Source organism: Phalaenopsis equestris, unplaced genomic scaffold (genome assembly GCF_001263595.1).
Source record: "Phalaenopsis equestris unplaced genomic scaffold, ASM126359v1 Scaffold000002, whole genome shotgun sequence".
Lineage (NCBI taxonomy): Eukaryota > Viridiplantae > Streptophyta > Magnoliopsida > Asparagales > Orchidaceae > Phalaenopsis > Phalaenopsis equestris.
Genome location: NW_018164444.1, coordinates 28,369,142 through 28,386,565, shown reverse-complemented (window position 1 = coordinate 28,386,565; position 17,424 = coordinate 28,369,142). Strand labels below are relative to the sequence as shown.

Here is a 17,424-nt window from a genome sequence, read left to right as displayed (position 1 = left end):
TATATATATATATATGAAAATATACAAGATACATAAAGGTTGTATGAGATGGACCAATAAAGACACCCTACCCATACGGTATAACACACACGATAACCACAAAAAAATACAGATAAACCCAAAAAAACCACAACTCACCGAAAAACAAGTAGCTAAGGACGAGCCAATTTTGTCCGGCCTCTGCCTCTAGTTCTAGGAAGCCGACTAACAAATTGTTTAGTTTTGTGCCATTACCAGAAGTAATCAATGTATCATCCATTAAGTTCCTGAGCTTAAACAGACCTCCATTCTTCTTCTTTCTCCTAGATGTGTAAACCTGTCATTCCTCATCCAAAGACTGACTCATCTGATCAGTTTGATCAACATATTGTCTGACATGTATATGAGGATGAGCCCCTTGCTCCTGACTAAAAATAACAACATGCTCATTCTGAAGAGGAGGTAGAAATGTCTCCTCTGCAACTGATGCTTCCTGAGGATGTGGAGCTGCAATGCTCTTCTGGTTATTTGACCAAACGTTGTCTTTTGTAGGTAAGGATTCTGCAATATTGTTTTCAACAAGGATAAGAGCTGTAGGTTGCCCAACTGAACTATATGCTAACACATCAGTCGCCAAAACAGAAACAATATTGTCAGGGGGGGTCTCCGGTAGAGGGAGGGAGAGCAGACAACGTGTCAACCAATGTTTCAACAGTCGGTGGATTGCACTCAGGATTGGAGGGAGGACATGTATGTTTTGGGGTAGGCCAATGACATTTTTACTCGGAGGTTTTAAATGCGGGTGTAAATGACAACATTGAGAATGAGAGTGTCCAAACATACAACAGTGGGTGTAGTAAAGAGGGATCTGTTCTAGTTCTGCCCACTGCCAAAAGCCCTGATGTTGTGAGGCAATCCATATCTCCCCCGGAAAATGTAGAGTGATGTCCCGTTCTATCAAAACTCTGGCTTCAGAAGGCCGACTCAAGTTAAATGTAGGCATGTCAATTTTGAGGATTTTACCGTATTCCTTAGCTAAGGAGAAGAGGAGCTCTTGATCGAAAGCTGGAACTTCAAACACGGGAAACACATTCAAACAAGAATGCTTGGAGGTTCAGTAGGAGGGTCAAAATCGACCGTCCATTTTAAAACCTTTATCACATGGTTTTCTGTTCGAACGAGTCTTCTCGCAAACAATTGAGCGTAATCTTCATCATCTGATAATTGAATGAGAATATGTTGACCGTCCAGTTTACTAATCTTCCAATCTCCTTTTAGCTTCATTTGCTCGAACTCCTTTTGAATTAGCTCGAGTTTAGGGTTCTCATGAAGGAACTTACCTACTAAGACCAGCCGACAGGATGTAGCTAAAGTGGAGATCTCGGCCTCAGAGAGAGATTGCAAGCTTACCATTTTTACAAGATGCTTTTTTGAGAAACCAGGTGTCAACGTCGAGCTCGATAGCATCGTGGTATTGCTGCGGGAATATATTCGAAAGAGGGACACAGCATGGTTATCATCGGCAAGGGCGACGGCATAGGAACAAAGCCCCGAGGACAACACCATGACAAGTGTCAACAAGTGCAAACCCCACTATCGGGGGGCTGCGACAGGAAGGACCGAAGGTAAGCCCGTCAACAGGAAACTTTGTCGTCAGGCAGAGAGGCGACTTGCGAGCAAAAAAACAAACGCAGGGGCTGCGGCAGAAAGGACCGTAGGCGGTGACCTACGAGCAAAACTAGGCGTCGTCGTGGGAGGAGATGACGTGCGGACAAAGACGTCGTCGTTCGACAGGAGAGGCGACGTGCGAGCAAAAGCGAAGAAGATAAACCTTTGTCGTCGAGTACGCTGAAAAACAGCGAGACGCGAATCATCGTCGTCGGAGATCGATGTAACTAGTGGAAGTTTCAAAGCCGGGAATCACCATTGGGCGAAACCCTAGCAAAAGCAGCCCGCTCTCTCCATGGTATATACATGTGTGTGCGCGCGCGCGCGCGCGCTCGTGCATGGATTTATATGCTTGACTATGACGGAACCATACTTTTATTGTAATAGGGGAACACTAAGATATTTGTGCACATAAATGAAAAATGATATTGATATTGAGGTACTTTAACCAGTATAATTTTTAGACGGTGATTTTGTGACGGTTGTACATACTTTGAATGATATAAACTTGGTATTAATATACTAAAATTCATTGAATAACATAATATAAACTTGCTATCGATTGTTTTATATTTATTTATTTAAAGCTTAGCTGACGTACATATTATTTTATTTTCTTGTATTACTGTAGTTTGGAAGTGTGAGTATTCATTACTTTGGTTATCTTACTGTTATTTTAAATTATTTTTTCAAGTGTAATTAATCGATTAAATGATGAGCAATATAAGAGAAAATAATTATAGAAGACATGGACAACCTGTAATGATGTAAATTTAATTGTATTGCTTTAATTTAGTTTCTTTAGTTACTCTTTTATTTGTTAAATATTAGTTATTGAAAATGACTATTGAAAACTTATTTTCACAAATCGATAGTATATACTCTCATTTGTTAATTCCAAGCTCTGGATCAAGTCATGATAGAAAACATCTCTATATTACAAATCATCTTTTCCCAGTGTGGTTTTTAAAACAACAAAGATTATATTAGAAATTTGCAGAACAAAATTTTCTATTGATTTAGTTAGTTGATTGATTGTAAGTTGTAATTGACGAATTTAATATTATATCACGAATTATTTAGGTTTTGGATTTAGATTTTTTTTATTTTGATGTTGATTTTTAGATATTAGACTCACCTTAAGATGGTTCGGTTTTGAACGCTGACCATCTGATCACCTTGTTAGGAGTGTAAACGCTTTAGATCTGACTTATGTTAGGAAAAATGGAGGTAGACATAAAAAGAATTGTGTATGTTTATAAAAGTGACCTTAGTTTATTAAATTTATATGAAAATATGACACTCAGTAGGATACAAAGGAGAAAAATGATTCATGTAGCCAACCCCAATTTAGTGGGATAAAGAGTTACCAACTTTTTGACCACTAGCTTCTTTGTGATTGTGGCCGCTGTCTTTTTCCTTAATAAGATCTTTCACATGTACTTTCAGCACTTGTTGGATGAAAACGACTTTTAATTTTTATGATTGATCGATGAGCTTGGACGAGATAATTCATATTAAAAGACTCATTGGTCTCCCTAAGCACGAAACCTTTATGGTTTTGATACCAAGATGAAAATTAGAATAAATAGGTATCATTACATGATATAATCGGAGTTGCAGCTGCATCTGGGCTAGTATTCTCAAGAACTAAGCCTCTAAGGTTAGAGGACAACTCATTTAGCAGATTCCCATACTCGGTTGACTGAATCCCATAGGCCAATTGGCTTGGCAGAAAAAAATCCTGGAATAAGTTATATGGTATGCTGAATCTTTCTTGGTGGTTGCCATTCATGAGATAAATTGTCAGTCAAGATATTCGACAACTCCTTTAGCAGGGTTGTCCCTTGTTTAGTATCAGCTCCTCACTACCTTCTATGACAACCAATGTTAATCCTATTGGAGCCTCTCTCATGGGCTCAACTAGAATCACTAGCATCTCTATTTTATCTGCGGGCGATTGGTATTTCTCTTCTTTCTCGTACTTTGGCCTCCACCCTCTAACTCCTTCACTACACCTTGCTCCATGAAAGATAACATTATATTGTTTTTGCAACCTGATGCAACGTGCCCAAAGCTGTGGCACTTGAAGCACTTGCTTGTTGGGAAAGATTTTGGAGTCTTCCATTTTTCTTCATTATGAATTGCGTTTTTCTTGAGTGAGTCGGCTTGGATGCTCCATTGGTGCACTCTTGCTGCTTGATTTGATTGCTAAACCCTGCTGTAAGGGTGGTGTGTATCTAATACTTTTGTGCTGTCTCTACACTTTCAGGGCTTTGATCTGGGCATTCTGTAAATGTCCAATAGGGATGCAATTGCACCACATTGCCAATGAATGATCTCATTTCTCCCATACATCGAGCTATGATATTTTTCTCGGGCTTTACTAACCCACACTTCAACATAAGCTACTTGAACTCAGCTATGCACCCTTGTTACTATAAGTGATGATGTCTCAATGACATGTCCTGTAAAGTGCAGGTAGGTACTTGTGTTGCATTTTTCTTTTTTATCTTGGTCCATTTAGTGATTTTATTTTTTCCCTATCTTTGTCACAGGCGTTCTAAATTTTTCCACCTTAAGGAAGCGTTATTCCTTAACTTAATAGCAGCTAGCTTGACCTTTCTGTCAGGTGTAACGTCCTTATACTCAAAGACCAGTTCTACTATCTGGAGCCACTCGCTGAGCTTGTCTAGATCCATTCAACCATCAGTATCCGGTAAATGCACATCTACTCTAAGGTCCTGAATTCTTTGATATTCTATTCCGAATCTCTAGGCTATTGGTTCAGCATCACTGGAAATTCTGATAGAAGTGATTCACTTTCTTCCTTGATCTGGTGAGTCACCATTATAGCTATGGGTGGCCTTACCAGATTGTCTCCCTCGAAGGTGGCAAGTCTCTGTTGTAGCTGGAGGATTATTCACATATTAAGTTTCTGAATACCTCGTTGAGGATTTGTGCTTGGTGGCATGGCTTCCTTTCCTCCCCCATTTGGTTTCCGATGGATGTAGGATTGAAAATCATTGTTAATTGGGCCTTGGGTTTTGCTAGTAGGTGTCTAGGTGAAATTTCAGTGAAGGTAGGAAATTTGGATTTTGAAAATTTTAGGTTTGGGACTAGGAATTGTGGTAGGAATAGTGTGGGTATTGAATGGGTGGAAGATTCAAGTTATTTGAATTTTTGGGTAGGCGTAGGAACGGTAAATCCCAAAAAGGTTTGGGTTTGCCGGTCTCTAATATCAGATAATACAATTTTAAGGCTATTAAAAGGTGTGCAAGATTAAAAGAAAGGGATAGATATTGGGTAGGATGGATAAGGAAAGCGAGGAGGGATGATGACTGAATTTCCGGCTTGTATGACAGTGGGATAACGAACTGGAATGGAAAACAACAACTTTCTTGTTGCGAACAACATTTTACTTAAAGTTGGGACAATGAATGGGGTTTTTGAATACCCGGGAGAGTTCACTATTTTGATTCTATCTTGCTACAAACATACCACATGAAAGAAATCCAAAGATAAGTTACTTCGATAGTGAAAACTAGGAGAAAACAACTCCAAATAACATAACAATAACTAAAAGTCCTTAAAATTGGAAAATAAGACATAAATAGTCTCTTGATAGAAAGAAATCCTAACTAGAAATGGATAGGAAATAAATCATAAAAATAAAATAAAGGGGCTATAATAATTAATCGGGCAGCACTACGGCTTGGCACCCGCAAGGGTCACGGGCGCAATATGGCGCATTTCCCGCGATCAGATCGTGGTTTCCGCAATCAAATGCTCCACATCACTTAATCTTCCATTTTTAGAGTGAGCAGGCTTCATGAGGGCCACAAGCTAACTTTTTTTGTAGTTAGCTGCATTGATGCCCAACACTTCAAGTTCACTGGGAGCCACCACTTTTCATCACAAGCATGCTCATGACTTCTTAGATTGGGCCAAAACATGGAGGGGTAACTTTTCAGGCTATTTTTATACTTTCGGTTAACATTTTTTGTTAATGGTATCTTGTTGAATGATTCTTTAAATGTGTGGGATCAAAGTTTAGGGTTTGCTAAAACATGTAACAACATGAAACACCCCTATTTCTTTTCTGGATGTGTACTTTATTTATTTATATTTATCGAGTTGTTTTACTGATTCATGTAATTCTTTATATTGCTCCGTAGTTGGTGATCAATTTTTTTCATATCTATACGCATGACACTTTTCCTTGTCGACCATCCTCCTAGGCTACATCATTCCGGCTTGCTGTTTCAGTCATCCAAGATTGCGCCCCAAAGTTGGAGACCTCTCTCTGTAGCTTTTTGACATCCTGCATGCTGGAGAAGTATAATGTAAATAAGAGTAGCAAGACTGATTTTCGTTGTTTTGATGTTATTGATGATGATGAGCATGATGATGCATTGGAGGATAATGTTTCTGGAGCTGAACTTCGAAGCTGTTATCATGAAGTAGTTCTCAAAATTTATCAACATGCTCCTCAAATTCTTAAATCAATTTTGCCAATGTTAACTCAGGAACTGCTGGTATGTCATACTCCTAGATTTGAAATGTGTTATTTCTTACGTTATGTTTAATACCAATACTCCATTATATATTATTTTCTTAACAGATTGATCAGGTGGATGCACGCATGAAGGCAGTTCAATTAATAGGAAAACTTCTGGTTCTATCTAAGCTCTATTTTGGTCAGGAACACCGACAAGTTTTTGCAGAGTTCTTGAGAAGATTCTCTGACAAGTCTACTGAGGTAAGACTAGCTTCACTAGCATGGGCAAAGGAAGTTTATCAGGCCAATACCTCTGCAGATGAAGCACAATCTGTTCTTGGTAAATTGATTCTATATCTTTTTCCTTGTTTTCAGCTATATGCTGATATATCTTATTAATCTTCTCTTTTATATTTCCTGATGATTTGCTTCAGTTGCTGTGGAGGGAAGGCTTCTAGACTTCGAAGATAAAGTGAGAACTCAAGCTATATCTGTAATCTGTAATCTAGCATGCTCCAATCTTTCATATTTTCCCTCGGAATTGGTGCTAAAAGCCTTAAAACGTCTACGGGATAAGAAGGTGATTTTTCATATACAATTTTACCACTTTTCAGTTAAAATTAATTTTTCTCGCTTTTTCTTGACCTCATCCTTCATGTGCTTTTAGATCTCCGTGAGAAAAAGTGCTATGCAAAGTCTTCTGCAGCTGTACAGGGTTTACTGTATTAAGTGCTCTAATGGCCTCTTCAATCTAAATTATGATTATGAAAATATTCCTTGTGCGGTACTTATGCTCTGCTTTGATAAAGACTGCAAGGAGTTTAGGTACATTTAATTGCAGCTTATGTAGATTTCTTAGTGTTAAAATTATTCTGATATGGCAACCATAGGTCACAAAACATGGAGCTTGTTATTGCAAGGGATTTTTTTCCATCCTCTCTATCTATAACTGATAGGAAAAAACACTGGATCGCTTTATTCTCACGCTTAACTCAGTCCCATCTCAAGGCCTTAAAGTTCCTTCTATTTCAGAAGCGGAGGTACAGTTCTCTTTAATTTCAAAGTTGTTACTGCATTGGGTATCTGTCTGCCTGATGATAAGCTGAACCCTTTCAGATTGCAGCTTGAAATGCAAGCTTACCTAGCTCTTCGTGATAATGAGAAGGTATATATATTTATTAATCGAGATATGGTGGTGTTGTTTGAATGTGCTATGCATTCTATGCGCTTAATCATATGCATAAATGAGATAGAATTCTATGCTAAAATGCTCTGAAAAGATATATAAAATTAAATTGCAAAATAGTCCTCTGATTATTTGTGTGACTTAGTTTCAGAATATCATGCTTCTCCAATTTAGGGTATGTTTGGGGCAGCTACAGCTTATTGAATAATTTGCTGATAAGCTGATTAAAAATAATCTGCTGATAAGCTAGGTGCGGTGACTATTACCAATTTTTATTTTTTTGAAAAAGTGAACCCGCAGCCAGAAAGCTGCCAGTGCACCTAGATAGACATAGTGCGAAAATGTTGTTTTCAACGTTTTGAAAACGCATAAGCTGTCAAAACGCAGTTTACCCAAAAGTCTGAGAAAACGCATAAGCTGTCAAAACGCATTTTACCCAAAGGTCTGATGCGTTTTCAAAATGTCACTGCACCAAATAAGTTGCCCCAAATAGAGCCTTAATCTTTCAACTTTACAAAATTCGTCCAAAATGACCCTCATGTAGAATTTTTGATATAAAATTGATTACGTTTTAGCCCGCGACTATACAAAATTGATCTGAATTTATTCTCTGTGAGATTTTTGGAATTTAATGCTAAAAGCTTAGACCATTACTCTGTATGTGATTGACCTTTTTTTTGTCTGGAATATTGTCATAGAGAGTGAGCCAAGACCAGTAGTTATGCTGAATCCATTAGTATACAACCTGGAGGTCAAAAGTTCGAAACTTGGAAATAACTTTTATGATGTAGAGGTTGGGTTGCATCTATTGTCTTTGAAAGCTCGTAAGAAAATTTGGAGTTGGAGACCAGAGCATTTTGGATATGGCGGTTGAGAGGATGAAATTTCAGCCATTTGAATGTACAATTAAATGCTCCATTGATGCCATGATGCATATGAAGAATTTTTCGGATGAAGTGCTCTACTTTATTTTTTTCTGTTTTTAGAGTTTCGAAGAAGGAAAACTGGAGCAAAGGAAATGGAATGCGATAAAATAAAAAAATAACAAAATAATAAATTAAGTGTATATAAACCAGAAATATTTCTTTTTTTCTTCATATGTATGCTTTTTGAAATTCCTATCATATTTTCTTAACAAATTTCCAATTCTTTATGTGTACATATTATATAGCCAGAAAATGCCACCTTGCCAAGCTGAAGGAACCACCATCGTCAAATTTGCGCCAGCAGCCGCAGACCTATCGGGCCGGCCACCCCAACCGGCCACACCTCTCCCGTTCGTTACCAATTTTTATTTTTTTGAAAAAGTGAACCCGCAGCCAGAAAGCTGCCAGTGCACCTAGATAGACATAGTGCGAAAATGTTGTTTTCAACGTTTTGAAAACGCATAAGCTGTCAAAACGCATTTTACCCAAAGGTCTGATGCGTTTTCAAAATGTCACTGCACCAAATAAGTTGCCCCAAATAGAGCCTTAATCTTTCAACTTTACAAAATTCGTCCAAAATGACCCTCATGTAGAATTTTTGATATAAAATTGATTACGTTTTAGCCCGCGACTATACAAAATTGATCTGAATTTATTCTCTGTGAGATTTTTGGAATTTAATGCTAAAAGCTTAGACCATTACTCTGTATGTGATTGACCTTTTTTTTTGTCTGGAATATTGTCATAGAGAGTGAGCCAAGACCAGTAGTTATGCTGAATCCATTAGTATACAACCTGGAGGTCAAAAGTTCGAAACTTGGAAATAACTTTTATGATGTAGAGGTTGGGTTGCATCTATTGTCTTTGAAAGCTCGTAAGAAAATTTGAAGTTGGAGACCAGAGCATTTTGGATATGGCGGTTGAGAGGATGAAATTTCAGCCATTTGAATGTACAATTAAATGCTCCATTGATGCCATGATGCATATGAAGAATTTTTCGGATGAAGTGCTCTACTTTATTTTTTTCTGTTTTTAGAGTTTCGAAGAAGGAAAACTGGAGCAAAGGAAATGGAATGCGATAAAATAAAAAAATAACAAAATAATAAATTAAGTGTATATAAACCAGAAATATTTCTTTTTTTCTTCATATGTATGCTTTTTGAAATTCCTATCATATTTTCTTAACAAATTTCCAATTCTTTATGTGTACATATTATATAGCCAGAAAATGCCACCTTGCCAAGCTGAAGGAACCACCATCGTCAAATTTGCGCCAGCAGCCGCACACCCATCGGGCCGGCCACCCCAACCGGCCACACTTCTCCAGTTCGTTGGCCACCCTGGCTGGCCATCTCCCGCAAGTTGACCACATTGGGTCGGCTAGATGCTCTAGCTGGTCGACCACTTTGGTCGGCCAACTCCATTCGGCCAGCCCAAGAAAAGTCATTCGGCCGACGCAAGGAAATTCATTTGGCCGGCCCAAGGAAATTCATTTGGCCAACCACCCCCAGCTGGTCAACCCCTAGCCCACCAGCCACCATGGACCGACGATTGAAGATCAGTCGACCAGCCAACCCCAACGAGCTGATCACCGTGGGCCGACCACAGAAGACTAGCCGGTTGACCACGACCACCATGGGCCGGTCACCATGGGTCGACCACCCCCAGCTGGACACCATGGACCGGCCGTAGAAGATCAGTCGACCAACCACTTCTAACCAGCCGATCACCATGGGCCGTCCACAGAAGACCAGCTGGTCGGCCACCTTGGCTGGCTACCATTGGCCGACCACCGGACATCGTCAGACCCGTAGATTGACAAGCTCCAGGATGTAAGATCTGGGTGACGGAAGGACAAAAATACCCCTTATTGTCCTCCATAAAGCAAGAGCACATTGGTAATGGTGTATTTTTCTCATTTCTACTTCTATAAATAGAGGAGCCTTAACATGTGTATAAGGGTCTCTATGTTCTCTCTCTCAACCCTCATGTAAGAAAAACACTCCCCTTCCCTCTTGTAACCACCAAGTTTAGTGGAATAAAAGTGGCTAAAGAGCCCGGTAACACTCATCTTTTGCCTTTTGGGACATCTTTTTCTCTCTCCCTTTCATTCTCTTTCGATCAAATTTTGTGCTCTATACCTTGGGCACGGTCCAAATCTGGCTTCAACACATATAGGTATTTTTTGCTAGATTAAGTTATGGCTGAACAAATATACTACTGAATTGATTTTGCACGTATGGTAAAATTGTGCGGCTATTGGGAATTTACACATAGAAGTGGGAGGGTAAGCTGAATGCCCAATAGTTTCTTAAGCTGTTGATGATTCCTAAAATAATTTGGTTGCTGGTTCCTCAAAATATGTTACCAAATTTTCTACAGAGAAGGATACTGGTAAAAGTGCTGGTTTTTATAAAGCTACAACTCAAATATTTTATAATCACCCTCTGAATTACGCATCCCCAGTGTCAGCATTTTAATAGACCTTCTAAGTGGCAATCTTTAAACAAATAAGGGAAATTTCAAAAAAGCCAAATGACTCATTAATGACTAACAATTTGGTTAATCAATGCTAAGATGAAACAACATAAAACATTACACGTAATTCCTCACATGAGTTTAGTCAATGACACTATGGTTGAGTACTGCAAGTAAATTGTCTACGTGCTGTTGACTGTAAAAATCGCCTGATATCTTCTGTTCTCATCCAAAGTAGTTGTAATGAAAATGGCTGCATTTGTGGCAAGGCCTTGTGGAAGAGACCAGTAGTGAGCCTATTAAAGGGGGAATTTTACATTCTGTGTGAAAAAAATGTTTTAGAATTTGTTACACAGTTAAATGATCCTACTTTTTAAAATGACAACACTCCATCTGTATAAAATTCAAATATTTGCAGCTTTGTGACATTTCTTTTTTTTTCTTTTACCAGGTTTTTCTATCTACATTTGGTCTCGTTTTCTTAAAATGAAAACAGAATATGACGCAGAATTTCTACACATGGATAACTATGTTATGTGCAGCAGTAAATTTTTTTTCTGTGCTCCCTTGCATATTTGGTCCAAAGCCTGGAATGCTACTTTTACTGATCATTCTAATGCATGTTTGATGTTATTTTGATTTATGTTAGACATCTCTTATTTGAGCAAAATTTGTCCTGATCTTCAGGCTTGGTTGATGATTAAGATTATTTAACGAATGTCTGAAGTATTACTATTAGTTTACTGAATCTTTCAACTTAAATTGTTTGAAGGAAAACAAGTCCGAAGAAGTTCAACTTAAATTTTTGGAATTGTTTTCAAAGATGGCAACTTTATTTTTGGATTCTTCAAAAGCTAAGGAATGTTTTCAAAAGTTGCATAACATGAAAGATGGTTGCATTTTCAAGTTGCTGAAACAATTGGTTGATGAAAATTCAACCCTTATAGCTGCGAATTCTGTCCGAGTGAGTTAACTAATTCTCTTCTTTCTGCCATGCATTTGTTGTTAATGTTGAATTTTCTGTTTCTTTTAATTTCTTTGGCTGAACAAAAGATTTCCAACAATTCATTCATCTGCACAGTTGGTTGAGCAGAACATGAACAAGGTTGAACCAACAACTTAAAAGTTGAACTGTACATGCTTGAGAAAGTTGCTCCATAAATGATCCACCAGAGTTTTCTATCCATAATGAAGTTGGAAGTTATGGAGTCATTATCAGTGAAAGCATCATTAAATTCAAAGAAATTGGTCCATGTTAACTATTGATCTTTCTTCAGCCTTTGACTTTTTTTTTTTCAGGCATTTGTTCCTCTCATTTCATATCTCCATATTTTTATGTGGAGCAACTTGGTTTGGAGCTTCACTTAGCTAAATATGATTTTAATATCTATTTTTAAAAAGCACATAATAGGTGATATTGCTAATAAGAAAATAGGATAGATAATGAATAAACAAAAAATCAAATTTTATCTTGGATTGACAGAGTGAGCCAAGTCATGTAGAAACATTGCATTTATGCAATTTTTCTACAATCTTATAAAAAGTGAAAATTTTTCTCTATTTTTTTCGTGTTGATATATGATAGCTTTTTTCTGTTCTATCATTATTTAACATGCACATACAATCAATTTTTATAGCTTGTATTATTCATATGACACTAAACATGACACTAAATAGGACGCAATAGAGAAAAATGATTTATGTGGCCGACCCCACTTAGGGTCCGTTTGGGACCGCGACAAGAGAGCGTTGCGGCTAGTCGTCGCGACTTTTTGTTGTTTGGTGCGGCGTCCCCCTCGCGGGGCGGAAAGCGGGCCACGGATCACACCCCGCTTCCCGCATTAGTGGGGAGCGTTCGTCGATAATACCCTGCCCACTTTCGCCTTCAATTAAAATAACGAGTGGATCGCAGCATACAAAGCCGAAGCCCCTTTCTTGCCTTCGAAGCCCCTCCTTGCTCGATCCTCCCTGACGCGACAGAGCCGAAGCCCCTCCATGCTCGATCCTCCTATGCGCAAGCTGTGATCCTCCCTGACGCGACAGAGCCGAAGGCCCCTTCCTTGCCTCTGTTGTCCCAATTTCGTTCGATGAAGATGAAGAATGTCGAGGGTTCGTTCACGAAGGACATGATTTTGGACGACTCGAGAGGGGAGGGAGGGGAGCATAGGGGAGGGTTTTCAGCATGGGAGGAGGCCGGGGAGGAGAGGGTAAGGGAGAGATGGGTTTGTTGTTTTAATTTATTTTTATTTAAATTTTAATTTTATTAATTTAACTGATTAATAATTAATGATTAATTCATATATTTTCAAATTAATAATAATTAGATAAATTTATATATTATTATTTAATAATTAATTAATTAATTAATTTATAAACATATTTTAAGTTTTAAATTATTTGGTAAAAATAATTAATTATTAATTAATTTTAATTTATTGTTTAATGAAAAAAGTTATTTTATATTTTGTTACAAACAACATTACTACACAGGGACACGATGATCATTTGTCTAGAAACAGCTGACCCACAACTGTTTTAGACAGTTACAATAAACAACCAGCCAGCTTACCCGCAGCAGCTTTCTCGCAGCAACTTCCTGGGGTAACGCAGCTGTAGCTGATAAGCTGAGAAGCTGCAGCTGCCCCAAACAAACCCTTAGTGGGATTAATACTTTGTTGTTTTTGTTATTGTATTATTCATATGTTCATATCCTTTTTTTCCTTATATTCTTTATATTTTTAAATAATGTGAAATAGTATGTATTGCTAAAGATATAACCAATAAATAAAGTAACATATAAATTAGAGATATAACCTTCACAGAGATATAACCAATAAATAAAATAACATATAAATTAGAGAAAAATTGTGCAATTGACTTTAATAAGTATCAGTAACTACCATTACTATTTATTTAGAAATAAACAAATCCTACAATAGATTAATAGGAAGTTTACTCACGTCAATACTTGATGACTTGATTCCCAAACTCTTATTCTAACTTCATTTTCTGAGAATATTAGTTTTTATATTTAGCAAAGTTCAAAATGGCGAAATTGGGAATTGAGGTAAGCCTCAAGGCGAGGCGAGATGTAGGCTTTAAAGAGGATCAAAATAACTCTATAAAATTAAAAATATTTTATAAATATTATATAAATAATAAATACTTCAATTTAGTTTATTATCATAAAGACATAAATTACAAATCTTAACATTAAAAATTGATATAGAATCAAAATTTGAAATGTGATTGTTGGTAAACATTTACTTAAAATTATAAATATTCTATAAGGTTTAAGATCCATTGTGGCCCCTTCATTGCTTTCATCATCTTAAAAAACAATCATCATATTTATTCTCAAATTCAGTCTTATTATAAGCTTTAAAATGTTTTTCATTCACTATAAATTTCTTCTTATTATCAAATATTTTGAAATTTAAATTTATTTAAATAAGCAAATAAATTAATGACATAATCAAGTAATCATATTTAAGTTATCTTTGGACCTTTTTGAGGTATTTTATTAGATATATTAAATATAATGTAATGTAATAAATATTTATTTTTTTGCACGACTTGATCAAGGAGATGCCTCGATTGCCTCGGGGCGTAAGCCTCAAACGAAAGAGGCATAAGCCTTACTATTGGTAGTGAAGCTTAATTCTTAAGGCTTTTTTATGCGCTCGGTTCAAGGCATGCCTCGAGAAGTAAGCCGCTGACACCTTTTTAAACAATGATATTTAGTTAAACTCTTTATTTCTAAACTATCATATATCTAAAAAAAATTTTAATTAAAAAGATCTTAATTTTTCTTGCATTCTCTTACTTAGGAGCTATTTCAAACTTCTACTTCAATTTCAACATTTCTAAAATTTTCTATTAATAGTCTAAAGACATAAAATCTTACATTTATGTTATTTCATTAATAATTATATAAATCCTTTTTTGCCTTAAACACTTTGTATTAAATCTTGTTTATATGTACATATAGACACACATACACACACATGAAGAATTTAAAGTAAAGTTATTTCAAATTTATAATCTTATTTTAGATAAAAAATAAAATATTACCTAGTTTTCACTTTAAAAATTATCTCTAAATAGAAATTTATTCTAAAGTTGTAAGTGAAATTTCCTGTAAAAAGAAATAAATTTTTTGATATTTTACTTTCAGATAGAGAATTAATATCCTAGATAAAATTGATTTCACCTATTCGATGTACTATCCAATCAAAATGGAATCTTTGTACATGAACTGATAAGGAAATCTCATCATGGTTTAAGTGAGTATGGTCTCAAGAAATTTGAGATGTTTAATGCCTTGAGTGATCCGTCGATTGAATACATCTCGCCGTTCGACAGAGCTATATAAGCAACCCTCCCTTTCTCACAAATACTTGGTTTGCACCATAGATAATTAAACAACCTTCTCCTTTTCTTAGTTCGCATACCAACCACATAGGCTCGATTCGACTCTTACCCGAGCTTGTCTCAATGGTTGCTCAAACTCAAGCTCATCGTTGCCCTCGTTTGCTCAACGATGTCACCTCATACATTTCTTATTGCACATGTTTTTGATTTGTTTCATGGGTAATCCAGGTTTTTTGGCTTTGAAAAGGGGTTTTGTTCCTCCCATGTTTTTGCTACTTTGAGCACACTTGAGGTCACATTTTGGTGCGCATGCGTTCTCCTTACGACTTCCTTTTTCTCTTTCTTTGCCATGTCCTCTAAATAACTGAAATCTACTCCCTCATGTCCGCATTACAAAATCGAGCTTTATAATCAAACATCCAACTTCATCAGTTACTATGTATGTGCAAAAGTTATTTTAGTACTCGTTTGAAGTTCTACCCCAGACTGGTGATGCAAGTGAGCTGTAACCATAAACTAATCTCCCTTAAATTTTCTATAAAAGAATAATATTAGAATTTTACATTGCCTACTACTCTTATTAATGTCACTTTCTGTAATTTGGTAACATATAGTCACAAAAGTGGTCTCATTTCTTATTGGATAAATCAAATTAGTGTACAATTGTAAAAGTCATTATCTTGTTTATCCCTTAAAAAAATTAAAAATATATAAAATTTAAATATTTTCATATAACCACAATTCCTGTTTGAACAATTAAAAGAAGTAGAGAAAATCATTAGTTAACTTATTTATAATTGCTCTTAATAACTTTATATATTTATTTTATAAAAATTGTTACGTAATATTACAAAAGTTTAACATAACATACTTTTAAAAATTTATATGAAATCTTATAATTTATATTTTCAAATATAAATCTAAAATTTACTTCATTTATTAATCAAGAATCAAATATACCAATAAAAATGTGATATGAAAAAAATATGATAGTGATTGCTTCAAATGATATTGTTGAAGATAAACTAAAAAGATTTATTTCAGATTAATAAAAAAAATCACGATTCTATTGTTTAGCGACTTAGCTTCACATGGTCTTGGCTCTTTGTTCGACGTCGAGGTTCCATTCTGGATCGCTTGGCTTCTGAGTCTCAGTTCATAATTGGGCTTCAACAAGACTGCTTGCAATTGGATTGTCGTGCTTTGACGGGTTTGGCTCATTTTGATGGGGTTGGCTCAATGAGGATTGCTTGGAATTGAAAAGCCGGGCTACCTCTTGCTCGGCTTGCCAGCAATGACAACTAGGATGTTCAAAGTAAGTTTAAGGCTTATATATTGTCAAGGACGTACGACCTTGATTTTGACAAGGATGCAACTTTGGCTTAGATTCTTCGATGCGATTGTATATCGTGCCCTCTTAATTTCGTGTCCGAGTTGCGTTGAATCCTTTACTGAAGTGTCTAGGGTTTGTTGGAGATTAAAAAAACCTTTGACTCAATTCACGCCATGTCGGACGCATGTCTAGATTGTGTCCGTGTCTGACACGGGAAAGTTGACTATTTGGAATGTCAGTGTTTGTAGCTTTTACTTTAATACTTAACAGATCATTCAATCAAATTATTTATCTTGTAGCTTTTATTTCACTTAATACATTAAGTTGGATCTTGTTTTATCTGTGAGATATACGAGAACCTTACTAACAGAGCAGAAAAGCGATAACAAAAATGGAGGTGAGTAGGGAGATAGAAATCTAATATGATACTTACGAGTCTGCATTGTAGGAGGAATTTGAAACCCTTAACACAGCGCAAGGGCTCTTTTTTGGTCTTGTTTGGTGGGTGCTTCTTTGTTCCATTTACTTGGGTGAGTCTACTCTTAAGGTATATAATCAACCATTGATTCTCTTGTATCTTTTCAAAATAACTAGGAGGAAAACAAGATAATGATAGAAAATATAATCAATGTTTTGAAAAAGTGCTATAGTTTCCCTTATCAAGTTCATTGTTTTTGTCTTTTGCAAGCCTGGACGTAAAAAAAAGTAGTTAACAGAATTTAAGGAGAAGTTAAATTGGATTTATGCTTATTGATTTCACCTTTTTATCATTTTTTCTACATCGGCTTATTCTTGATTTTTGTATATGATCGCTCCATTTTTAAAATTATAGTGCTTTCTTGTACCCCAATTTGAGCTTTGTAACTATGAAAGCATGGATGCAAAGAAGTTCAACGTCTCCCAAGAAGTCATGTTAGTATGCAAGGCATTCATATTAAATATATACTTTTCAATCACATTTTAGAGGCTGTTTGATAGA

At 36.2% G+C, this 17,424-nt stretch overlaps 1 protein-coding gene across 4 annotated transcripts in view; it reads left to right on the top strand.

Annotated features, from left to right (window-relative positions):
• The window catches only part of LOC110023438 (sister chromatid cohesion protein PDS5 homolog B), a 171,446-nt gene that overhangs the window by 43,289 nt on the left and 110,733 nt on the right, over positions 1-17,424 (top strand). For all 4 annotated transcript variants that reach the window (XM_020722879.1, XM_020722887.1, XM_020722862.1 and 1 more), the window contains 7 exons: positions 5,889-6,185; positions 6,272-6,488; positions 6,583-6,728; positions 6,816-6,973; positions 7,039-7,188; positions 7,265-7,313; positions 11,511-11,702. In XM_020722879.1, the coding sequence (XP_020578538.1) occupies positions 5,889-6,185; positions 6,272-6,488; positions 6,583-6,728; positions 6,816-6,973; positions 7,039-7,188; positions 7,265-7,313; positions 11,511-11,702 (1,209 nt within the window). The remainder of the gene's footprint in view (positions 1-5,888; positions 6,186-6,271; positions 6,489-6,582; positions 6,729-6,815; positions 6,974-7,038; positions 7,189-7,264; positions 7,314-11,510; positions 11,703-17,424) is intronic.